Source organism: Anser anser, assembly GCF_964211835.1.
Source record: "Anser anser genome assembly, chromosome: 6".
Lineage (NCBI taxonomy): Eukaryota > Metazoa > Chordata > Aves > Anseriformes > Anatidae > Anser > Anser anser.
The window spans coordinates 17917909-17944754 of NC_139726.1; the positions used below are offsets into that span (position 1 = coordinate 17917909).

Below are 26846 nucleotides of genomic sequence, written 5' to 3' on the forward strand. Positions count from 1 at the left end.
CTAATAATTGCATCTTCCCTTTCTACTTTTTTATTTGGAAGAAATACAGAATCAATTTTAAAACAAAATACTTCCATCAACATCTTTTAGTGCTTCTTAAACAAGTAATGTTTACAACCTCAGGGGATGAGAGGTTTTAAGCAGGTGAAGAAAAGTTTAATCTGTTGTAAATTGTCTTGAACAACTATTTATGTATGTGATAAGAGAACAGAAAGCCAAGGGCATAACATGTTCCTTTCATTTCAGTAATATACTGTAACAGATGTCTTCAGGTCTGTATTTAAAACAAACAACCCCAAAACTTTCGAAGAATCATGTAATTGTGGCTGCCTTTGTGATAGTAATGGCATTTGTACGTTGTCCAACTTAGCCAACAACTGAATGTGTTCAACGCAATTTTTAGGGAAGTTTAAAAGGTATTCTTATGAAACAAAAAATAAGCGTTAGATATTTAAAGATGATTGAAATCCACCCTGCTTCTACAAAGTTGTCCGTTAGGATAGCTGAGGTAAAAGAGAATAGATGCAGTTACTACAAAAGATGCAAAGAAGTCACAGAATCACAGAATCACCTAGGTTGGAAGAGACCTCCAAGATCCCCTAGTCCAACCTCTGACCTAACACTAACAAGTCCTCCACTAAACCATATCACTAAGCTCTGTATCTAAATGTCTTTTAAAGACCTTCAGGGATGGTGACTCAACCACTTCCCTGGGCAGCCTATTCCAATGCCTAAAGTAAGGAGGGTGAGATGAGAATAAAAAGGAGCATGGAGAGATTTGTGCAAACTTGGAGAAGTGAGGAATGGAAAGAAAGAGGGAACTGATTAAGTTGCATGAGATTGATTTGGTTATGGCACAGGGAAGGAAATGGAGGAACAGGTGGAAAGCCAGTTCACGTCTTTGTATAGCTGGGACAAAACTGGATCATGAATCCTGATTCGTCCTTATGTTTGCTAATTTCTGTGGCCACCCACTGGAGCCTTTTCACTTTGTATAAGTAATTATTTATGAGGCGTTGAGAGGTTAATTACAAATAGATTTTAGAATTCAGATGAGATGCGAAAGATATGTCAGGATTTGCAAGTTCTCAGTTTTAATCAAACAGAGCAAGAACTTGCTGCAAAGAAAGTCATCATTAACATATTTAGGGAGAAATGGAGTCTCCAGATACATGAGATAATATTTGGCACTTGTAAGGTCTTAACTGATTACTACAGTGTTACGTGTAGTGCTTCCAGAAAAGAATGGCAGTTGAAGAACAGTAAAAAGCATCGTGAGACTAAAAAATATGAAATAAGATTTGAAGGAACTGGGACTCCCTAGCCAGAAGATGGAAAGGCAGACAAAATTTTAGTGCGTAACAGGCTGCAGATGCTGCAAAAAAGAAGAGTTTCTTTCTAAGAAGAAGTCAGTTATGGGAAAATATTGAAAGGATGTTAAGAAGAACTGTCCTGTGCTTAAGGATAATGAAATGGTGGAGCAAATTGCCTAATATATGTGTTCAGTCTCTGTTACTCAGCTGTAACAAGTTAGACAAATACCTGTCAGGAAAGAAGCATGCACGGTTATCCCTGCTTAGGGCTGGGTGATGGACAGGAAGGCTTCATGAGATCTCTTCCAATCCTATCATTCTGTGACAACGGCTCCCTCTTGTCTTTTTGGAAATACTATTTCTTAGATGGATTATATATTATATTGCAAACAGAGGAAATGGGAGCAGTTTATCTAGGTTATAAATGTTCGTACCTTCAGATAAGCTAAGTCCATCTGTGTCTTCAATTACATTCATTATAAGCACATTCAAAGAGCATATTAAAAAGATGGGTACCTAACAGTCAACAAATTTTGTGATCAAAAGCAGGCTTTAAAACCAAGCATGTTTTTAAACCATACAGAAATACAAAATCGTACATTATTTGTGTATTTCTTTTTGCAAAATTACAATCCTAAACACAGATTTTTAAGCCTTTATGCAGTCCTGTTGACTTTTTAAAGAGCCTAGGAGTCTGTCCACGCTGGTGGAGCTACAAGAAGTTCCAGGACTTGTTTCACTGGGAGCAATCAATTTGTAGCTGTCATGCTCAAAAATGCTACACATTTTTTTTTTTTTGAGAGGTTAGGTTCATTTTATACCTTTTCTGGGAAACTGGCACTAAAAGGAGGCAAAATGTAAGTTAAGAAGTGATCTGAAGCCACTGTTCTGAGTTGTTCCAGATAACAGTCACTAGCAGTTGTGCTAGATTTTCTCTAGAGGCATTCTTAGTCACTGAAACTATGTAAAGATGGAGAAAAGAAAGAAAGAAAGAAAAAAAAAAGAAACCCTGCTATTAGATTCTGTCAAATGGAAAATAGATATTTAAACTATAATTAGTCTGGCAAACTATGTAATTAAATTCAATAGTAAATGCCATGTCAATTCCAGAGAGGAAGATCATATGTACATGTAAACTTCCTTTTCAACAGATGAAAGTGTTCAAGAGTTTTATTTTAGAAATACAGAATCTATCACCAAGAATGAGATTTTATGTCTGATCTCTCCCAGTGAAACACTGAGAGCTCTGTTGCAATTTTGTGGTGTTACGGATGTTTAATAGCGTTGTAGGCATGGATGAGAAATAAAGGTACAATCGGGGAGACTGTGTATCAGACCCTAACTGCTTTGGATTTTTTTATTGGTACTAATTTGTGGTTGTTGTATCTTTTCTTCATAGAATCAAAGAATAGAATCCACAGGGGAATAAAAATAATGCAAGATGGTTCTCCTCAAGGATTTTAATTTTCAGATTCATGAAAAAGCTACTGATAAATTTGAATAATTAGATTTATGATAATAGAATACAAATTGAGAAAAAAAGGACTGCATTATCTTGGTGTGCTCAGTGTTTACAAGATTCAGTAAAATTGTCAAGTTTGTATTTTTTTAGTGGACTGAAACATCAGGCTTCTGAAAGCTAAGGTGGAACTGTTTCATTCCGTAAAGCTGTATTTTCATTGTAAAACCAAGCAGGGGAGGAAAAAAATAAATAAATTCCAGGGTGAGATCCTACTGTCTCTCGTAACTCTGATCAGACCAAAAATTCTATCTATAAGAGTAAGTTTGTCCTGGAGTGTTTTTTTTCCGGGAGGAGGATTTTGTTTTCGGTGTCTGTCTATATCTTTGACAATTTTCCAGGAGCCAAACAGAACCCTGTCAATAGTATTATTAAAATTCAACTGAAGAAAAATTTGTGTGTTTCCTCACTAGTTAAGAGTTAGATTTTTTTTTTTTTTTAAAGTATACTGGAAACACAGAAAAGTATGAAAGCTTTCTATTTGGAATCAAGCAGTATAATGATGTCTAAAACCAGCTTGAGGAAATTGCCAAAATTCCCATGCGGCAATCAGTAAAGTCTAACTGTGACTAGAGATACGATTTTTTTTTTCAAGGCTGAATTTGGTAGAGTTGAAGACATCGTTCTCATTCTTGTTGAATTAATTCATCTGCTTATGTCATGAGACAAAGCCTATTACAACAGCTGTAAAACAGAAGTTAACCTTGAGCTTTCAGCCAACTCCAGAAATTATATGCTCTGCTAAACATAGGAGGTTGTTATTTTTCGTTTGATCTGCAATTAAGTGATGGTAACAATAAGATGAGAATTTGAGTGGCAAGATCAGCCACTCAGTTGCTCTGGAGATTTGTTCTTTACTCTGAGGTTCAAGGTTGACCTTACAGATATGCTGCTCCAAGAATTGCTGAATAACATGTGGAAAATGGTTGAATCACTGTTGCCCATATTAACGAAAAAATTCTCACCAATTCTGCCCAAGTTCAAGGTGAGGAAGTTTGGTATCATCTGTGGGGAATGCAGAACATCTTTTTGTGAGATCGCACTGCAGCATCTCATGCGTATTATTGCAAAACTGCAAAGACTGTAAATTTATCATCTGAAAATTCATATGGAGGAGGATACATTCTTCTGGTCTACTCTGTAGTATGAAGACTGTACCAAAAATGATAATCTCAAATTGCCTGTGGGAAAGTGTACTTCTCCTCCTCCCTTTCATTTCACGATAATGTAGTTAACCTATATCCCTTTTCAGGAAAAATTAGCGTGCTTTAAGAATTTCTTTTAATCATTTTTTGTGACCTATTTAGGGAAGTACCAAAATAAAACAAGAATGTCCTAGAACAGTGCATTATTGTGCTGACTGAAGGGATATTATATGATAGATATTTTAAATGAATTTATAGAATAAGAAAATGTTGTTCCTCCCCCTGCAAAAATCTCTGACATACTACAATGTATAAGCTCTAAAGGTATCATCATCAATACAGATGTTTATGTTGTCTCTGCAGCTGTGCTGTGTTCTGAGACTTTTTCAGAATTCACTCCACTTCTGTGTAGAAAAGTTCATAACTCTAGATTATAACCCATATTACCCATCTCCTTCAGTTACTGGCATCATTTCCCTTCATTAGAAAAGATGATTAAAATACTCGAACGTAAGACTTCACTGACTATAAAATTACCTTTTAGAAAGCTTCCACATCGTTCTGTTTCTCGTCTTAATGATTGTGTTACAGTGAAATACATAACTATGTCCACTTGTTTTTATTGCAACATTATAATAGCTTTTGAAATTAAATGTGGCAATGAGCTGTAAAAGCACTCAAAGCAATGTATCATACTTGTCTGAGAATCTCTTCATGTGCAAATTCTAACAGTAAGTGAATTCCCTATCTTTTTTGAGAGAAGCATCTGGATGAATCCAGAATAAGTTAACGTGTTTTCAGAAATAATAAGTAGTGCAGCAGTCTTCATGCTTATGTTTCATAAAAAGGATTTTTCTTTCCCCTGTAACCATTCAGCTTGCTTTCTCCATTAAAATCAAACTTACCTCATGTTTTTGGAATGACCTGCCACAGTCCCCATCTTGTAGAGGAATGGCTTCAGGAAAAACCCTACTGTGGAGGTTTTCCCCACACTGAAAACCCATGTAATGCACAGGACTTTGCTCAGAAATGGTATTGGAAGAAAAGGTTAAGGAATTCTAATGTAACTTTTATAGAAGAAAAGAAACTTTTGAAGAAAAAAACAGCAAGCATAAAAATTAAATCTATGGGTGCGCATCCTGTCTGGACTGATAGACTTTGTAGTGAAAGCCATTTTTTTTTTTTTTTGTGTGGACTTTTAGTTACCTTAAAAACTTATGACACCAGAGGAAATGCTGAGAAGATGAGTAAAGAAGTGTTTGAGATGAGAACAAGGCAGGACTTGCAATTGTCCGTCAACTGGAAATGTTCGGAAGTAGAGAGGATAGCTTAGCCGCTTGTTCTCAAAGGTTCTTTATTCTGTTTAAGATGCTTCTCTTTCAGAAGAGGAAGGTGTTTACAAAACTTCCTTGATGCCTGTGCTGCGAGGCTCTGATTGATGCAGGCTCTGAAGGTTTTGTGGCTTGCACTTTATATTCTTCACACGTTATATGCTGCAGTTGGTACAAATCTAGCAAACCATATCTTGCGTTATCAGTAAAGTTGTTTTTCTTACTAATTGGAGCAGTATATGTCACTAACTTGGAGGGACACGAGCAAGGTGGAATGGAGTCTGTAGAGAAGTAAGCTGCAAGGGATGGAAAAAATGTTTTAGTGAAAAATCAAATGGTTAGAGAGTACTTAAGGGAAGAGGCAGCAGTTTCCCAGGCTGCCCTTTCCTAACTTCAAAAAAAATCCCAACCAACCTACCAAAAAAAAAATAACTAAACATATGCTTGGTTGCTACTATTGGGAGAAAGGTTGTCTATCCTGCATAAAGCTCAGACATCTTCCACAAGTGCACAGATTGGAGTACATAGCATGGTTGGTGAAACTGGTCTCTATACCTAGTCAAAATCCCATGGTTTACTTGAGATGTGCATGGTAACAGAATTGTAGCTCACAATCCCCAATACATTTCAGCTGAAAAATAAATAAATAAAAAAACAACAAAAAAACAAATCCAAAGCAACCCACCCCCTTTCTTTTTCCCCAGATTTATCCATAAATATGAAAGTTGTTAGTATATGTATGTCTGTGAAAAAACAAGCTGGATAGTACAGGTGGATGCTTCTTCAAAGATCTTTTCTAAAAATATGGAAATATAAAAGTGAAGGTGTCTGGTATAAGTTTTTTACTGAAATGGGTAAGATGGATGATATTTAAATATCATCTAAATCTACAATAAGTTTTTTTTTTGTTTGACTTTTGTTTATTCTTATGTCAGTCACGCAGGCATGTACAATTCAGTCTTGTGTATGTTTGTGCCCATTCTGTGTCTTGGTTAATTCGAATACAGGTTTTGATGATGCATCAGTGGAGGATCTGAGAAAGTCTGGTGGGAAAGCAGTCTTGTGCTGAAACCATTTTTTTGATCTTAAAGTCTAGGAATTACTGCTCCAGAAGTGGTCTGGTATTTAGAGGAAGGTGTCACATAAAAATGCTGAGTAGTGCGTTGATGACAATATTAGAAAAAGATAATTTCTATAAAACCCGTTCTTGATGACTTTTAGGCTGTTGAGATTGATACCTGTGGCACTGACCAAAAGCTTTTCGTTATTTCATGTTTGTGTCTATCTGTTCTTCCTTGTCTTGCATACAAACGATGGCTCTACAGAAAAAAAAAATCACTGCAAGGTAGGTAGCATCAGAGCCTTCTCTTCTAGTTCCTTAGTTGCATGCTCTGACATAAATGCACGGTGGGTTTAGCCTTGATAAAATCTGCTCTGTGCTTGTGATCACTCAAGAACAAACACAGCATCTTACCCACACTGTAATAAACTACTATAAATAACTGATTTTTTTTGTTTATTTGTTTAGGCAAAAACTTGTGTGAACCTTTTGGAATGACAATCATGTTTTTGTTTTGTGGATTCAGGGTCTGTCATGAAGAGGTCCTGGTCTGTGACTGGCTGCTTCAGGCGCTATGACACTGCAAATATTAATAGTAAACTTCCTTATTGGCTTGACTGCAAATGGGTTTCAGGCAATACAAAAATAATAAAATATACTTCTTTTCTCTAGATTGTTATTCTCCTGATTGCTCCCAGAACTTAGTGAGCTATTGCAGCATAACCATTATGACTGTCATCATATAAAACACTAGCTGTAAGAGTACAAAATAATAATTCTGAATTGTGAATTGAGAGAATTCAAAAACACCTTTTAGCTTGTGCTTTTATTTCTAAATCTAGTCTTTTAGTCTAGTAACATTTTTAATTTTCTTGATAGAACAAATAGAAAATCTTATGGATTAGAGGAAGTGCTGTTTTATGGTTATGAAATTAAAAAATTCTAGAGGATTATGATTAATCTAGTTTAAATACTGTAATCCAGATACTGTTATCCTGTTATCTGCTAAACTTAATCATTGAGTCTCAAATTTTTCATTTCATGATGATTGCAGAAATAACTGTTTATATAGTACTTCCATCATGAATATTCATTGAAAAGTAAGAATGTCATTAAAATAAATCTGGCAAGATCATCTTGAACAAAAAGAAAAGAATTGATAAATAGTCTGCAAACTGTAATGCAGCATTGATAATGCTTTACAGTTATAGGTTTTACTAAATGATTTTATTATTAAAAGAGTGGGTTTATTTCTGCTGGTTACATTTTATGTAGAAAATAATATTGATTTATAATTATTTTGAGTGATTTCGGGATTCTGATTTTATTTTATCCACAATGTAACTGATTATGTTCCTGCTACCATTTAGTATTTTTCCAACAGGCTTTTCTTGTATGTTAAGAAATGGTGTGGTTTTGTGTTCATATATATAAAACCATGAAAATCTATTTCATTCCAGTGGAAATCTTTTTGAAAATATCTGTGTGGTGGCAAATATTCAGTCAACTGTTTGCAGTGTCCAAGACTGTATAAGTTTTCTTTTGGTTTCCTTATCAATGCTCCATAATTTTGGTGACAAAATTGATAGGAGATGTATGTTAAAAATATTTTAGGCCTATGTGTAAGAAGTTTCTTCTATTTTGAGTTCAGTTGTCTGCAACAAAATTGATTTCGTATGTGTGTTTTTATGTCAGCATTACAATTAAGTGTTAGTGTCTGGCCTTTTTTTTTTTCCCTTAAATGTCTGGTGCTTTAGTACTGGTAATACTACGTTTGAATTATCTAAAACCAGGCTTTGCGTTGAGATAGCAGGTACTCAGCATTTTCTAATGACCAAATTTCTTCAAGGCGTGCAAAATTACACTGAGATTTATTGCAGTACTCTAAGCTTTAAAGCAGCTTTCACAAGTGCCTTTAAAAATGTTTGTAGAATTAAAATAAATAAATAAATAAATCTTTTACTTATTAGGAGTGGGAAAATGAGTTGATCCAGAGTCAGTAGCAGAATTCCTTCTCAAAGTCTCAATTTTTAAGTGTTTCATTTTAGATATCGTGATTGGAAGGGATAGGAATACAAGTGTTAGAGAAATTTTTATCATTTGGAAGTGCTAAGGTTACAGATGGATTATGAACATGAGAAATCCAAAACATGCATGTTGAGAATAATGTAAAGAGCAAGAAATGGAGAAAAGAAAAAGAAGAAAATTCAGTATCGAGTCATTATTGCTAATTTCTGCTCCTGTCATAATCTTGCAATCTTGTAGCTTCAACACCAAGAAAACAGATTTCTAGATTTTTATTTAGAAGGTAAAAATATAATAGGCAAGATTTCATCTCTTATGGCAAAGATGTAAAATGTGAAAATATCAGGCGTGACAATCCCAAATCGTCCTATGTGTGCTTCTTTTAGTCTCGTCTCTTGAGCCAAAGTCCTGATTTTTAGGTGTTACTGCTGTCTCTTAGTAACCTTTTCTGTAACAAATTTAATCTCTCCCTGGGATGTTTTTCTCTCTGCTGTCCATGATATTCATTGTCCAGATTGTGCCACTTTTTGATGCCCTACTCAGGCATTTCTTCCTGCTGTTCTGTTGCTTGTTCTTCACACACTGTATGCCTGCGTTCAAAGAGGAGGTGAGTTTAGTGGCTGCTGATGTGGACGTGATATGAGAGGGCTTGCCAGAGCGCCTTCTCTGTATTTATTTTTTCTTGAAAAAAGAAAAAAGTGGAATACTAAATGCTATCTAGCCAGTCCACAGCTTTCTTATGGTAGTGCCAGTCACCATCTGAGAGTGGTCTCAGATGATGTCATTGATGACAGCACCGAGTGCTGGCAACCTGAGGCCTGAACTTTCAATTTCAGGAGTGTACGTTCTGAAACATACTTTGAAGTCGTGTCATTCAGTGTTTCTTGCTAGTGGGGACATAGTTTGTGTTCAAATTGAAGCTCTGTAACTTTGGAGTTGTTCTGGAAATGAGGTCATTCAGGAGGCAGGATATGAAAAGTAAAGAAAAGTGAATACCAAAAAAATCCTATTTCATTATAGCAGAAATAGGGATGTTCAATTAAAATTATCGATCAGTAAGACAAAAACAAAAGAGAGAGAAGCACTTTCTCGCAATGCGTAGAGTTGCAGTGTAAAACTTGGAGTGATGTAGGATATTATGGAGGCCATAAGTATAAATAGGTTAAAAAGGAATTAGGTAATTAAGCGCAATGATCCTAGTTCAACTGATGCAATGATCAGCTTAGGAAAACTTTAAACTGCTGATTACCAGAAAGTGGGACTGAACACCAGAAGAAAGACCATTTACTAGTTCCTTTTTTTTTTTTTAACTTATATTAGTAGGAACCAAGTAGTGGGGCAGCCTGAAAAAACACTTGTGATTTCAGAGATTTCTGCAGTTCTGCTTTTGATTTTGTTCCTGGGGTCCATAAAATAGCTTTTGTCACTGTCAGCTTGGCAGTGATGGGTTATGTCTTAAATGTTTTTGATGATTTTGTGGAAAGAGAACTAATTGTTTGCCCTTACCAATGGCAGTCCACCTGGTCCTCTGTAGGTGAGCTCATTTAAAATAGCAGCTGATCCAAAATGAGTTGGATCATTGTACTGTCATTTACTCATGCGCTGTCTTTACTTCCTTGTGCCAAAGGGTTCATTTTCTTTCTGGTCAGTTGCAGTTCTTTTTGTTGTTGTTGTTGTTGGAATGGATATTTCAGGAGAAACATATTCCTGATCAAGGGATTCCAAACATAAGAAAATGTAGCACTAGTCAAATGTTTGCTGTTTTAGCAGTGGGCAACGTCAACCTGGGGAGGTCTATCAGAGTGTGCTCCTGTTGAATTCAGTAGCAAAGGAAGGGTAACTTCCTGCTCTGTCCACACGTTCTCATTTCTTTGTAAGCAAATGAGCTCTGTAAATGCAAACGTCTTCACAGGCTTGTGAACTGCTGTCCTCCTTTCCAAAGCACCTTTCTTTGCCGAATCTTTAGAGTTTTGTTAATGTCATTGTTCTGGCTGTCATCACAGATCTGAGTTTTTAATCCAGATTGCTTTCAAATAGTTTCAGCAATCACTGTAAGTGTGTTGCCAAGCAATTTATAAGATGCAGCTTGGCAGGACGTGCAAAGCACTTGGTTTTTACAATGGGCGAGTAGCTGTGTATTCTTTTACAGATTCAGTTATGAACTTCTAAGGAGGGCAGAAGGCTGCCACTGAGCCTGGGAGAGCCAGTGTAGGAGCTGATGATGGATGCCCAGTGCTTTCACTTTAATTGTATTAATTATAGACTGTTACACTTTGTTGATTCATTGGGTTACTAGCTACGTATAATCCGACTGATGGGCCCTAGATGGCATCTAGTCTGTCCCTTTGCTGCTGCTCTGCACGCTCTCTTTGCATCTTTATTGCGTGCTTTGGCAAGCAAAGAGAGCTCATTACCTGAATGGTGACAACACGTGCCTGTTGTAATGTGAAAACAATATTGCAACATTTCCGGGAGTTAGAAAATTCATTGTTTTGAAAGTTTTGATGCTTCAGTCTTTGGATACCGAAATCATGATTTTTTTTTTTTTTTTGTCTCTCCATTTACTCTGCAATTTCACATAAGAGAATCCAGGTCTCTAGAATCAAGCAGTGTAGGTATGCGGTATGCACACTCCTAGTAAGTGTTTGTCAGAGGCAGGAAAACTTAGTATGATGGAAAATGAGCAATGTATTTTTTTCCCAAATTTATTTGAGAGTACCACTGTCTGCAAAATTGATGGTTGTTTCACATACACTTTTAGATGGATCAGGAGAGACATGAAAACAGGTTTTCAACTTACACCACTGCAAATATTTAAAAGGAACGTCTATAATGGTGTGCAGAGGTGCTACGATAAAAAGTTGAATGCAAATACCTGTAGTATAAAGATGCTTGTGAAACATCTTCCTTGTAGGACTAGGTAAGACTAAATCCTACGTTGAAACATCAGTAAGAAAGAAACCTAAGAAAATATTCTCTGTATCAGGATTGAGGAACTAGTTTTTCAGTTTTGGATTGTGTTATGCTGAGAAACCAAGCCTGAGTTCTATTTTAAAGGTTAATGCTCAGGTTTAGATATTTGGGCTTAAGTATATCACAGAAATCTTTAAGAATATTTCAAACTCAGTCTCTAGGTTTGGATCTAATCTAGAACAAAGAAATGTTCAGACTGTAGAAGTTTTTCATACACAGTTTTTGTTTATCTGTATAGTAAGCCTTGTCCAAATTTTACTTGGGAAGGTACAATGCTTTGTAACTTGATTGAAACCAGTGGAGTTGCCCAAGATTATTATTAAAAGCTGAAAATGGGATCATATCCCCCCGGCACAGGTATTTCTATAATAATTTTACAGCTTACACAAATGTGTAATAGCATCCTGTTCTAATATGCTAACATCTTCATTGTTTCCATTTTGTTTTTTGTTTTCCTCTTCTTTGGTTCTCTCTCTGTCCGTTATGATACACCATCAGGAGTAGGTTATCACTTGGTGTGATTGTGCATATGGTCCTATACAATATTGGCTTTCTAACCCTGACAGCTGACAGCTACAACAGCAGCAGTCTGAAATTAACTTACAAACTCAGGATCCTAATCACTGGGTTTTGTGCTGCTTCAGCTGTCTGTACTTTCAGCCAGCTAAACCAGGACTGTATTACTTGCAGATGTAGAAGTGTGATAGAGCTGACTGATGGGTCAATTCAGGATTCATTCAAAGTTGAGAATCCAGCTGGGAGTTGAAAAAGCAAGAAAGCGTTTCATCCAAATATATACATGGAATATATTGGAGAAGATGAGAATTACTAAGTCTGGAAATTTAAAGGATTTGTACACATTTTCAAAGACATTTAGATGTCAAAAATTCATGGAAGTTCCTACTGAGATTAGGTTTAGCATAGTAGTTTCACTGAATTAAATTCCCAGGCACTTTATCTGAATTTAAAAAATCTAACGAATGTAATAATTTTCTGACAAAATAATGGAAAATTAATACTGAAAAAATGTTAATAAATATACTGTCGCCTAAGGAGTTATATAAGCAAGCATTGAATCCTCTTGGCTATTAACAACCGACTAGATATATTTTATCGTAGTTTACATAGAATCGTAGAGTATCCCAAGTTGGAAGGGATCCACAAGGAGTCCAGCTCCTGGCCCCACACAGGACCACTGCACAATTCAGACCCTATGTCTGAGAGCGTTGTCCAAATGCTTCTTGAACTCTTGACAGGCTCGGTGCCTTGACCGCTGCCCTGGGGAGCCTGTCCCAGTGCCCGACCACCCTTTTGGTGAAGAACCTTTCCCTAACACCCAGCCTGACCCTCCCCTGTCCCAGCTCCATGCTGTTCCCTCGGGTCCTGTCGCTGTCCCCAGAGAGCAGAGCTCAGCGCCTGCCCCTCCGCTCCCCTCGTGAGGGAGCTGCAGGCCGCCATGAGGCCTCCCCTCAGCCTGCTCTGCTCTGGGCTGAACAAACCAAGGGACCTCAGCTGCTCCTCATATGTCTTGCCCTCTAGACCGTTTGCCATCATTGTTTCCATATTTTGGATGCTGTCTTATAGTTTTATGTCCTTCCTATATTCTTGCACCCAGAACCGCATGCAGTACTGGAGGTGAGGCCGCACCGGAGCAGAGCGGGACAGTCCCTTCCCCTGACCACTAGCAGTGCTGGGCCTGACGCCCTTTTGGCTGCCAGGGCACACCGCTGACTCACATTCAACTTGCCGTCGACCACAACCCCCACATCCCTGTCTGTGGGGCTGTTCTCCAGCCTTCCATCCCCTGGTCTGTACGTATGGCCGGTGTTGTCCTGTCCCAGGTGCAGCATCTGGCATTTGCTCTTGTTAAACTCAGTATGCTTCCAGTGTTACACTAAGCAATGAGAATAGATCTCTGTTTAGGAAAATACCTAACGATCTAACTGCAAAACAATATTAAAATAAACTACTAAACTAGAATTTCCTACAAGCTCATTTAAATAATGTTCGTATTTGTTTTGTCTTAACTTGATCTGCTTTGCGTAGGATGCAGTACAAAAGGGCAGAACCTGGAGAGGGCTACAGAGGTAAGGTGCCTGTGGCAAAGTCTGCAGTGCGTTTAGTTAGTCAAATGATTAAAGATGCTTGCTTCTCTAGGTACATTTTAGCTTTTGTCCCCTTCAGCAATAATGAGTCTGTTCTCAAACTGCATTTTCTTTGTGATCGCTCTAATGGGATACTTTCTGCTGACTGGTTTTCATTAAAAACAAACAAACAAACAAAAACTGCTTTCTCATTTGTTTCTTTGTATATGAAGATGTGTAAGTTGGAGGTAGCAAAGATGGGCGTAGACTAAAATACAAGTGCACTCTGGAGTGTCCACTTCTCGTGTGAGAATGTCTTCTGGTTCACTATATCCAGAATGGATCAATCTGAGAGACTTAAAATTTTAGTCAATTAGCATCTGTATTTCATAGTTCTTATTCTTTATGAGGAGTAGGGAAATTTCAGTTCATACCACTGAAATAATCATAGAGTTGCTGCTACAATTTGTTCTGATGTTTCTAAAATTTTTGGGACTTCTAATCTAAATAAGAAAAAAGTAGCATGACTGTTTTTTACCTTAGAGTACTCTTTTAAAGCATGAGTGATCTAGTGGCAGTTTCTCTTCAACAGCTGTGAGAGCACTTGAACAGGTGTCTTCCACTTCCAAGGTGAATAATTTCACCCCAGTGAATCACAGCTGGACTTGCTGGTGGACCTGCATGGCACCATGCAGAAGATAGAATTGCTGGTGCATTGCCGAGGTTTCTTGGTGTTATATAATGCATTGGGAAGGTTGCATAATGGATTACATGAGAGTTGGAGGTTTTTTTTTTTTTGTTAATTTGTCTAATTAATTGTCATGGAACTTCATCCAGTTACTACAGTAATTGACACTTGACTGAAATTTTAGTTTTACAGCATAATATTTGAGTGCTTTCTGTACATACCTTCCTGTAAGTTTTTTTTTTTTCTTAATTTAATTTTGCAGTATGTTTCTTGTTGGCAGGGTTTTATTACATACGGAGGTATAGTGTTATGACCATCATTTTTAGAGAAGAAAGGCTTTAGTTAAACAAGACCCCACTGCAGAATTTCTTAAAAAATCAGGATTTAGCTGATTTATTGTGGAAGTTCATCCAAACACCAGGTTCTCTCCAGAAAAAAATGTTTTTCCACCCCTGTCTCAAATACTTAGTGACCTGCATTAGGAGAGCATGGTGAAGCCTTTACACTGTTCATAGAGTGCCATTCAGTATTTCATGTAAATATGCTCTATTTCTTTAGGATCAGGATCTCTAGTTAAGAGTTGGACATTGATTGCAAATATGTTGAAGAAATTGGTCATGGGCCTGGGATGTTCAGGATGGACTAAATGAGGATTATAAGAGATAGATAGCAAAAAAGGAGGATAGCACCCCTGCATCATTGGTTGCATGTACTGTAACCTATGTAGGTGGATAAGTAGGCTTAGTATTAGGTTTAATAAGTTGACTTTAGTCAAATTTTGAAATGGAATGACGGAATAGAAATTTTGAATTGGAAACGTTTCCAATTTATTAGTATCTGTTTTTTAAATGCATATCTTGCTCATAATTGGATTTTTTTAGGTGATTGTGATTTTTTTGCTGTTCATAATTTGACACCAGTTAATTGATTAGAGTTTCAAAATAGGCATGAAACGTTGGCTTCGTTATTCTTTGCATTGGGAAAAATATGGTCATTTTCATAGTATAAATACCAAAGCTTTAAAATAAAAAAGATTCTACATGCCGAAGGATTATATTCATTTAAGGAGACAGAGTTTTCTCTAACTAGTTATGATTAGAAAATAAATTTAATAGTCTTTCTCCCTCTGGAAAAGACTTGTTAAGGCTGAACGATATACAATTTCTGAAAATAGGGCAACTGTTATTAGAACAAAATGACAAAAATGTAGTGAAAGACATTTATCATCTGAATAATGTATTTTTGCTTGGAGGCTTACTTATATTTAGGCTCAGTGTTATAAATATCACAGTTGTAATTTTTTGTTGGAAGAATCACAACAGTAATTGTTCTGATACATTAGTAGCAGATATTCTGGCATATTCCCCAGCACTCCGTTATAAAATTTAGAGGATGAACTATGAAGATGGAGATTTTTTTTTTAAGTGATTTTCATGCTTATTAATTTTTAATGACATTTGAGAATGTTGTGTATATTTAACTCTATCCCCTTATTTTTGCAATTTATTTACGACCATTCAAAAATACTACTCAGTTTAATTTTCTTGCTGAATTATTAGTGCCTTATGTAAATCCTTGCAGTACCTTTTTTGATTTCCATTTTCTAACCTTGCTGATAAGAAAAACAAGATTGACTTTTTAAACTATGTCACACATTAAGGAAGTTTTTTTTCTCTCCTTATGTGGTTATATCCTGCTGACGAATGAACAGAAAATGTATGCTTGATTATTATTTAATTGAGTCTCTTTATCTGATTTCTTTAGGTCAGATGTATTCTTATCCTTTTAAATTAAAAGCTAATTTATTTGTGAGCCATTATCAGGCAAATGAGTAAGACTAGTGAGGATATTTATTTCCTGACAACGCAGACGATTTCTTTATTGTTTCTAGTAATTGACGAGGAAACAGTCAGCTGTTACTTTGTGTTTTGTCTAGCACTTCTATGTGTCTGGAAAGTTGGGTTTTCAATTTCATTTACTATGTTGAGTTTCACAGTCTTACATAATCTAATTGTTTGAAAGTTCTTGCTGAAGTTTAATCTGAATTTTACAGTGGAAAATTATTGATGTTGTTTTGAATTATGTTTGCTTAAACCATTCTAAATAATTCTCTAAATAATTCTTCTCAACCCTCAAACAAATACAAACTGTACTTTATCATCATCTATCCTTAAACCATTTAAGCTTTATGTTTGCCATCTTTTCCTCTTTTAAATGAACATATTTGTTGAATGCTTAACAGTTTCATGAAATTAAGATGGTTGCAGTGAATTTGAACACACCTTCTTTACCTGCTCAAGCTCTTTGAGCCAAATTCAAAAAGTAAATTTAAACAAATTTAAGTTCTGGCCTACAGGCTAAATTATACAAAATTATAAAATTCTTTTAGGAAACTTAAAAGCAGTTAGCTGTCAAAAAACAGTCATTGGTAAAACATGATCAGAAATCTGTGCATGATCTGTCCTTTTGCTAAAAGATTATTTGCCATGTTTTTAATTTAAAGAGTATTGTAATGCATGTCATCTTAGTACCTGAGGTCCTTGCAAGGATGAGGTTACATTGTTGTCTCACAAAAACAGAGCCATCATTGTTCATTCATCTACTTGGCTTATTCCAGAAATTATGCTATAATGATGGCGAGAGACTCCTTATTGGGAACTCCTGGGTTCTGTTGCTAAAGTCATTAAAAAAAAAATCTCTTGCAGTTATTTTGCACAGTTTAGTAGGCCCCCCATCTCTTCCTTGTGGTTCAAGAAATTTTTGTTTTCAGACGCCTATGATATTTTGTTTGTTAAATGGTTAACTAATTGATACAAATGTTTTCATTTGTAAACTTTGTTTACAAATCTAAAATATTTTTTAAAGTATCCTGCATACTGGCAGGCTTCCTCCTGTTTTCAGGAAGAAACAATAATTTATAAAGAAAGGGACTTCCTTGTGTTTGTAATTATTAATTTGTAATCATTAACAGATGAAACCTTTTGGGTTTGTGTATTTTAATCTTTTGCCAAGTGGTTATTTCAAATTTTGTTTAAATAATATACACATACTGTCATTGCCCTGTTTCTCCCTCCACTAACTTCATCAATAATTGTATATCCTTAATCCTGTAAAACAGTCACCCATTGCATTTTAGTTATATTTCAGTGCAAATACAGCAGGGAAATACATCACATAGAATTGGATCAAGTTCTGCTTTTTTTGTACTCACAGGGTTTCATTTAGATCAGCATCCTTCTTTGAAAATAATTATAGGCATAATTAGACTCATTTGTAATAAATCCTTTGCAGGTAACTATATTCAGGAGTAAACTGAACTGCATGGAGAAAGAATCAGAAAGGATTCATGTGCTGAGGGGAATACTCATCCAGTAGAGATACATGAATTCTTGACAGAGCAGTTAATTGCATTTGATGCTGTTTATATGTTACAGAAACATGTTATAGGAAATGTTGCAAGGTTCTCCTGGCAAAAAGCTCTGCAGTTCCAAATCTATGAATTCTTCTGAAGGACAAACCGTAAACAAAATTAACTGCTTCTTTAGACACCTCTGTTAATTCTTAGTATAAGAAACTTTATACAACAGTGGTGAATGTTGTGAATTTGTGTGTAACTCATGTTAATATGGTCTGCCCTTTGTACGTAGTGTGCTGTCCTCTCTAATTAGGTGTTAGTCCTGGGCAGTGGTGTGCTGTGTTCTTGAAGGAAGTTTACTTGAGACTAAATTTTCTCAGAAAGGTCATAACTAGGGAGAGGTGAAAGACCTTGCAACTGAGTGCTCAGAAATTGGTGCTAATAAGCTTACACTTAAGCAGTGAGCGTTAGGGATAATAATCTTGTGGTCTGTTGTGAGGTTGAGTCCATTCCAGTAGTTCTCTTCAGGCCCTTCCTGAGGGGTGCCGCCATTTTGTGGAAAGCGGTGGTAGAGCAAAATCTGCAGATGTGACCGCATTGTTTTCAGCTGTGTGTGCTTGGGCTAAGGGGGAGGGGAAGGGGTCGGGGAGGGAAGCAGTCCCATATTGAAGTGTACCAGACAGGGTGGAAGGTGTTACAGTGTTGCTAGAAAATGAAGCAGTGGCCCTCTCTGTATTTTAGGTGGTGCTGGATGTGCAGACTGTTTTACAGAGAACTGCGGAAAGGTGAGTGGGCAGCTGGGAGGCAAGAGCAGCGCCTGAGTCCAGGCATTGGCCAGGTTTAGGATCTGGTCAGATACTGAATTTCTTTGCCCTGTTGAATCCAAGATATGTAGCAGCAGAATTTTAGCCACAAATGGAAATTTAGTATAAAACAAAAAAGGCCTGTAGGCCTAGGTGGCTGTTGATTTGTCTGGATCCGAAATGTATGTTGCTGAGCTTCACAAAGAAATTAAGTAGTTTACTTTTGTCCTGAGTAGTTTATGAAAGCCAGCATCTCACTCCTTTGTTACTCTAATTGTTCCAGTTGTCTCCTGATGCAGTACGGACCTTAATGTTATTGGGAGGACTAACAGGATTTTTATTTTTTTTTCCTAATAACAGTACATCAAAATGCTTTCTAAGTTTGGTCATTTCCTTTCAAATCATGCAGGGGGATAAAATACGGAAGGAAAAAAACATTGCTTTAATGTAAGCCCACAGTAAGTTTTAATTGCATATAGAGCATTCTGTGGGCTTTATTCCCAGTGCCAGACGTATGTATATTTCCTGTCAATGTTTACTCCATATCTTTAGCGGTATAATAATAATTTCTTGCTTCTCAATTGTTTTGCTAACCAGAGTATATGATATGAAAACCTTAATCTCATTTTTCATAAAGTAAATCAAAAAAAAAAAAGGAAAAAAGTATTTTCATAGTACAGGGAGAACAGGTAACTTGTGCAAGTAAAATCATATTTTTTGTAACTTTATTGGCATCATTAACAATAAAGTATTGCTTTCTAGAATCTGAAAATGTAAAATTCTCAGTGACAGCACAGTGTTTATGGGTTTTGAAACGATACTTTCTTTGTTAGAGTGCCAGTTCCTTTGGTATGTGTTTCCTCTGTCACCTGAGGCTATTTTTCCAACACGTAACACACATGATTTTTTTCTGCTTTCTGAATAATCAGCTTTTCCCTTTTGCTCATTAAGCATAAAAATACGGCCAAGGTATTAACACAATGCAAGGTATTAGCAGTGACCAGTCTCTACCAAATAGTAAGTTCTTTTTGTCTGTTACCTAATTAACATACTTTAATTAGTTCACTACATTTAATGAACATGTTATGTAAAACTCAACACTTTCTACCTTTAGGATAATCGTGACATTCAATCTAATGTGTCAGACTGGACTGTATGAATAATTAGTACAGTTTATATTTATTAATTTAGTATATGGGATAGCTGACAGACTGCATAGAGAGGTGGTGCTCAATATGGGGGGTAACGCAGAAACCTTCTGGTAAAGGAGCAGGGGGAGCTGCCCTGGGAAGTCTTTGGATGGGGGCAAAAGAAGGGATGAACCAAACAGAAATCAGGACCCTGCTGATGCCAGGTGTCACTGAGCCCCTCTAGGGTTCCACACTGGGAAGGAGCAAGAGAAGTCCTGAGGCTCTGTCTCTTGCTTTTTGTGCCCCTTGCCTGCCTTCATTGCTTCTGTGGTAGCACTGATTCAAATCAAAATTGCTTAATAAGAATTCATATAAAATGCAGTACATGTATTTCTTAAACAAGCACCAAAAACCTGCGCTTATGCTATTAAAATCAGAAAGATAACTACTGCATACTGTTTTTTTCAAGCTGCTTGAAAAATGATTTTTAAAAAGAACCTGCTGTTTTAATACGGCTTTTGATAGCTGCTTGGACTTTTATAGGCATCGTGTTATAAATGAAATTATGTACAAGACAAATGGCAAAACAAGGAAAAAAAAAAAGATTTTGCTGGGAAGAAATAGACCCTTCTCTTGTCTGGCCAGTGTATTTTCTGGTTTGCGTGACCAGAATGGCCCATTATGCTTGATTGCGTGTAAGAATTTTTGGCTTGCTGAACATCTGAGAGGTTGGTGGTCAGCCTTTGACATTGTCTTGTATTCCATCTGGGTAGCGTGCTTGGTGCTCAAAAATGTTTTGTATGGTTAACATGAGCATGTCTCTAAAAAGCTCCAAATTGTCTAGAACTTCTTTTTAGAAGATCAGAAGGCTTTATTTACCTCATCAGTAACAAAAATGACAGGCTGTATAAGTTTCCATGTGGGCACAGTGCCATCTAGGTATAAAGACCAGTGGCTGTAAGGCTTTGCAAAAAAGTCATACGGATGACCTGGAAAATAGGCTTAGACTTAGGAATGTCAAGTTGGTAGAAGTGCATGACAGCATGAGCAAGGAAGAGCAAAGCATTTTACTTGAAATAGGTTATGATGGTGCTAGAAATGAGAGGTTTAGATTTTTACTTACAGTGTAGTCTTAGGCACTGTATCCTTGGGAGAGGTAATCAGGTAAGTATATGGAGCGTCTGTTTGAATAGAGAACTCATTTCTTTGGGTCAGACTAACTCTTTTTCTCCTGATGGTGAAAAATGTTTTTTTGTTTTCAACGTGAGAAAGAGGCAACAAGCCTCAGATTTATACTGCCTTAAATTCAGGCCATATTTTTGTTTCACTAGCCACCTTTCTTTCTTGTTTGCCAAGTGGCTTGTGATGAGTTAGAACAGACTATATATAAAATCGGTGGTCTAATGACTGCTGGAGGCTAAGTGAAGTTAGGAAAGTAATTTAAAAAAAAAAAAAAACACAAAAAAATGAGATTTTTCTTTTTCTGATACGGTCTGAACTGTTTCCTTTGGCTCATTGTAAAGCACTGTCTTTTACATTAGCATGAATTATTTTTATTGCATTTATTCTATTTTTCTTGCTAACATTGAGTGAACTGTTGTTGCTAATTATTTGAATTATTGATCCTATATATTCATATCTATATATGATCATATATATTCATCCTATAGCTGTGATATTTAAAATGCTGTATGATAAATTAGCATTTTTATGAATTACATGAGTAAAAACTGTAATAATGAGGAAGAATTTATGAAATAATAGATAAGAGTTCCCTTATCACCTTGCTACCAAGTGTGTGCTGGCTGCCATATATTTGTTCTTGATATAAGTTTATTTTCTTTGTAGGGTAGGGAGGAGGCTGCAATTGAAACTGACATTTTTCCTGGCCAGCCAGAGAATATGAAAGTACCATAGTTGGAATGTTCAAAAATTTTACTAGTAGTATGTGTCAGGTACCATATTTGAATGATTCTTTTCATGATTCTTTTACATACTGTTCCCCTATGAGTTTGCGCACAACACTGAGCGTGTTAAAATGTACAACTTATCCTCAGAAACAAAACCTAGGTTGATGATTCAAAGAATCATTATGTACTCATACTGTACAGGGATTTGCGGGTAATCAGATGAAGTTATGCAGGTGTTCTTGGATTATATCTGGGATAGCATCTCTTGTGTCATATATTATCTTGGAAAGTTGTCAAGAACTTCTTGAAGAATAGATTTGGGAGGAACTAAGAAAAATACTGTTTCTTACATGTACTTAATGAATTTAGAGTACCACTTATTTAAAGCTAACTCAAAACTTCATTTTTTTTTCATATATTCTGCCTCACTTCTGAAAACCTTAACTTTTAGCAATTTATCTGAAAACTCTTCAAATAATGAATATATTAACATTTCATTACTTTTTTTTTATGTAATAAGAGTAGAACTTAGTCAAAATGTAGAGGTCATCTGTTGGAATTTAATTTGGAAGCTTGGAAAAACAAGCTCGATAATTTTAACGTTTAATGCTTCTATCACTAGTGTCTCCTCAAGATTTTATTAACTACAAAATTGCAAACAGTAGGCAAGTTTCCTAGAAGATTTTTTATCCTAAGCTGCATTTAAACACTTCTTTCCTTAAGCCTATCCAAGAACCAGAATAATTTAGAGACGTATCTGGTTTGACAGTGTGATAGTGATGTAGTTACATATTTGAGTAAGGTATTTTAATTACCTGCTATTTGAGGGGTGATATGGCTGAACAAGTTATGAAGTGTGATATTGACTACAATTTTTAGTGCATTGATAACAAAAGATGGCTTTGTGCAGGAGATTAAGAGCATTTTATTCAGCTGAGTTTTGAATGTCCCAGATAGTAAAGCTATCACCACTTCTCGTGCCAGACTGTTCTGCAGGGAATACAGTTCACAGTCAGCTTCTAATCATCTAACTCTGTGAATTTCACGGTATTAAATGTCAATATTTGTTTTAGTAAAGACAGAGGAAATAGCATGACATTTTTTGCATGAAAATTTGAAACATTTTTTACAATAATGAGAGCATTTATACCTCAGTGATGTGCATATTAAAAGGAAAATTGGATAATGGAAGGAAAAGTGGAAATCCTACCACTTTTATTTATTTTTACTATTATTTATCTGATGGATTGCTGTCACATCTTTCTATCAATACAAATTTGATATTGCTACAGGCCTTCATTTAGTTCTGGAGGCTGGTCTGAGAACTCAGTGATCAGGTTTTAATCTAAGTACCTAAGGTGATGTCTTTTGAAACATTGGATATAGCACAGATTAAAGCCATGTGCCCTCTGCTGTATGATGAGGGTGCTGGACAACTGTCTTGTCGTGAGAATGCCCTTGCTTCATAGTTACCCTTTTCTCTGAATTTTTTATGGAACCTGGCTCACAGCTGTAAAATAACTGACAGGTTTAAAAAGGGTTTTGAGTAGGGGAGATTATCAGGTAGTATAATAAATACTCACTTGCAGAAGCAGACTGTCATCTCATACCACGCAGCCTTGGATTTCCTTCAGAACTTGTCTGAGCTTTTTTCTCACTGACTTAGAAAACAGTAAGTCTTTAAGAAAGCGGGAAGGTGGAGGACACATGACAGTCCCACTGATGATCACTGGAGGGAGATGAAAGTAGGAAAGTTATTGTCTAATTCAGGAACCTCCTATCAGCCATCATTATTCTCTAGGAAGCTGTTCACACAACTCTTTCTTTCTGCCTCTCTGAGGCAGAGGAAAAAGGAAAGGCAAAGTTGATTGCTGCTGAATTTTTCTTTCAGGACAAAGCAGGAGGTTCATTATCATGGATAAATTTTAGCAATTATAGGTCTGATCGTTTAGGTTTTACACTGTCAACCAATAGCTATGTTTTCTGTGTAATGCACAAGAAATCTGTTCGGCAGCCCAAAGTCATGGAATATTTTAGGATCAGTAATGGTGTACATTCCTTGTGTGTGTATATAGCATGTATGTACCCAGGAAAGAATGACTATGGAGGATCATGGAAAAAAGTCCTTGCACCTTTGGCTAAACAAAGTTTTAACAGTTACACAGTACCATAGTTAATATTTTTATTTAAGGGTAAAGAGTCTTCACAACAGGTGCTGTTCAAGATCTGCTATTGCACTCCAGGTATTATAATTTCACTCTGGTGTTTGCAGTATTCTCTTTTCTTAAAGCAGGAAACAGTGTTTAATATAACTGTGTATTCATTTCTTTTGAATGCTATTCACAAGAATCAACTAATTTTTTTTCTTGTTGTTGCTTAGCATTGTAACACAAGCATATATGAAATGGCCAACCCCCCTTCGAAAACAAGGAAGTCCCCATGACTTGAATGTGTCTCTAAGTATTACGTTTTCTGCATTTCGCTTTTCTTATACCTTTCTCTGGCCTTTCTGCTTTGTTTCTTTAACAAGTGTCATGTACTGAATTAGTTAGCTGAAAGGCAGTTTAACTTTAAAAGCAGGCAGTGTCTGACTTTTGAAGCTCCTATGGGAGACTCTGTATCTTCCAACAGGCATTTTGTCCTAGTTTTCTATCTTTGAAGCAACCATTAGCTATTTTTCTTTCTTGGTATCTTAATGTTTTTATTCTTGTCCTTGCATTACTGGGTGTAAATTGTGTTTTAAATATTAAAACAATGTGTGGGCAATTACGGTTTTAAAACATTTTGAATTGTTGTAGGAAATGATGATTTTCTTCCCTTTTATCCATAAATATCTATAAATTTGTCTAGTTTCTGTAGCCTATTTAGTTTGTTTCTCTAATTTTGTAATTCAATCCAGTGTCCTAATGTCAGCACCCTTTGGGGCCTACTCTGAGTTTGGGGGACTTCTTTCTCCCCTGTCTTCTTCCTACATCAACAAAAGGGGGACTGTCTCTAACCCAGTGCCTGTCTAGGCTGTGGATGCCTGCTCTCGCAGTCATAAATAAGAAGTTTAGCTTTTAGTTAGGCATGTGCTGCTTGAATAGCTTTTCTCTGTCTCCTCCCAGAGACGGATGGCAGGACAGAGCTGGTGCAGTTAATCTTAGCCCGTTTGCTCTCTGTGTGCACCATTTTGTTATGACAAATTATATTCAGACATTCCTAATGCTTAGATGTATAGGTAAACTAAGGAGAAGTGCACAGCTGAGTCTGTAGTCAAAGTAACAATATGCCAGTATTTTTATATACTCTGAAGAAGCTTGTACAAATCTGTCTTTTTTGGCTTTTTTCACTTGTTGAATTGAACCACTTTTACTGCGTTAGAGCTGGTTCTGTGTATGTTGTGATTGGATATAGTCTTTTTAGAGGTCTTCCTTTAAGAAAAATGGCTGGGTTTTCTGCTCATGAGTGTATCGGTGTCGAGGCTCAGCAATATGTCATGGTAATTCTATACAGATCAAAGAGATTATTGAAGAATGCACTTTTTTTTGTGTGTGTGCTGAGTCTGTAGTGGAAGGGGCTAAATCCCCATTGGGTAGAAGTTATATAATTTGGTGATGCTATGCTGATTTATGCCCCTTGAGAGTTTGCCTGCAGCAGAAGCTGGAGGTGATGAGAAGAGATTGAATCGAGAGAAAGACCATCCAGGAAAAATTCATCAAATTTGTCATTCTTGAAAGGACCATCATAACATATGGTAAGGCATATCATTTACCTCAGGCTCAGAAGAAAATGATTTCTGCTAAGAGAATATTAATTTTATTTCTTACAGGATCAGCTGACAGGGTAGGCTTTCTCCTGGCTGGTCTTCCCCTTCTGTTTTCTTTAAAGGGAAGGATGGAAGCTTGGAAATGTCTTATCTATAGCAGACAAGCAAGTTGGCATTTTGCCATCATTTTCTGCCAGCAGAGAGGATAATGGTAATTATATGTCAAAATTTAACATTTCTTTTCCTTGAAAGAGAACTTTTTAATGCAAAATATTTAGAAAAGTCAGATCTCTTCTGAGGCGCTTAAGAAGCTAGAATTAGTGAACTGACATTTTTTTCTTAAGAGGAAGAAGTTTTTCTTCGTCTTCAGGGACAAGGGAGAGATGAAAAGGGTTGAAATTGAAAGAAAGGTACGAGTTGTGCAATATAACTAGGCTGCACCTTCGGTATTGCTTAATATTTGGGAGATATGCAGAGCATCATCATCTGTCCTGTTCCTTTTGTGGAGGGGCTGGTAGCACTTGCTTTGTTAATCAGATTCCAGCATTATTGATTGAATTGTTATGTTTTCATTTGTGAGGAAAATAAATTTCTGTTTCCCTGTACAACATGGAGGCTAAACTCCACCATCTGCTTTTTGAGGATAGGAGAATGTTTTCTTATGGTCAATTCTAGCTTCCCCAGTGGTTGGAGGTTAAGTCCTTAGTCAGCCTTGTCCTAGTCACTTAATCAGAGGAGAAAGTTTTTCACAGGCTATGGCATAAGTTAAAATACTGTTGAGATGCTTAAAAAGGTGAAAACCTTTGCTTTCTTCAAAGTCTGAAAAGAAAATCATGGTCATTTAAAATATAACCTTGTAGATACAAGTTTAAAATTTATCATTTCAATCTGATTTTACAAATATTTAAATCATACAGTCTAGAAAATTATAATATTGCTAGGAAAGTAAACATACAATTGCAAACAATGGGGAGATTTTGTTGGTGTTTATTTTTTGTGTTTCTCCAAGTACAAATGTAAGCACCTATCTCTTTTATGTACACTGCGAGTATAGCATTACTAGTATATGTCTACATCTTTAGACCCTGGGTTCCTCAACAGTCTGAGACACAGGAGGTCTCCTGCGTTATCTTTCGGGAAATGGGTTGCCAGGCATTTTCAAGATGTTTTTGAAGGTAAAATACTGGTTAGAAATCTTTTAACCTTTTTTTTTTTTCCACTGTCTGTTATGCATTTATTCTAATTTGTCAGCAGCATGTAATGCAGTGATCTGGATCATCAGAGAGTGGTTTAAGATACATGCTTCAGTTTTAGTGCCAGGATTCAGAAACATTGATTATGGAATATTTGGAGAGTCAGATTTTGATACTGCTACATTAACCGTTAGGAAAAGTTGGAACCAAGCAGTTCCTTTGTAAATTTTGACTATGCAGCGGTGGTTCAGGTCTGCCTCATTTTCTATTTTGTTTTATAAATGCTTCAAGTTTCCCTTAAGCACAGTCATGGTTATCCGCAGATGAGCTGATTAGATTTATGTAATGCCTGTTGAAATAATCACAAAAGGAGAGTCTTTGAACAGTATTTCATTTAAGAGAACAGAGCAAGCATATCCATAAATTATCACAAGATTTCACTGAGTTAATACTTATAAAGTTAAACTGAGTTAAACTTACATTTTCTAAAAGGATTTCTTTTTTGCCTAGAGAAGGGTATTTACATTTTACAATACCACCCATCCCCAGTAATTTAATGGGAGAATTAA

The 26846-nt window shown here is 36.3% G+C and overlaps 1 protein-coding gene across 15 annotated transcripts in view; it reads left to right on the forward strand.

Annotated features, from left to right (window-relative positions):
- The window catches only part of SLC4A10 (solute carrier family 4 member 10), a 169235-nt gene that overhangs the window by 17504 nt on the left and 124885 nt on the right, over nt 1-26846 (forward strand). For 6 of the 15 annotated variants that reach the window (XR_014585733.1, XM_083840790.1, XM_083840793.1 and 3 more), the window contains exon 1: nt 18257-18278. The exons of 6 other annotated variants lie outside the window; for them this stretch is intronic. Coding sequence is in view for 1 of the 9 variants with exons in the window: in XM_083840792.1 (XP_083696918.1) it covers nt 13414-13453; nt 18235-18278 (84 nt within the window). In the remaining 8 variants the exon portion in view is untranslated. Of the gene's footprint in view, nt 1-12981; nt 13178-13412; nt 13454-18234; nt 18279-26846 lie in introns of those variants that run through there. 3 more of the 15 variants (XM_083840792.1, XM_083840789.1, XM_083840784.1) reach the window with 3 other exon arrangements.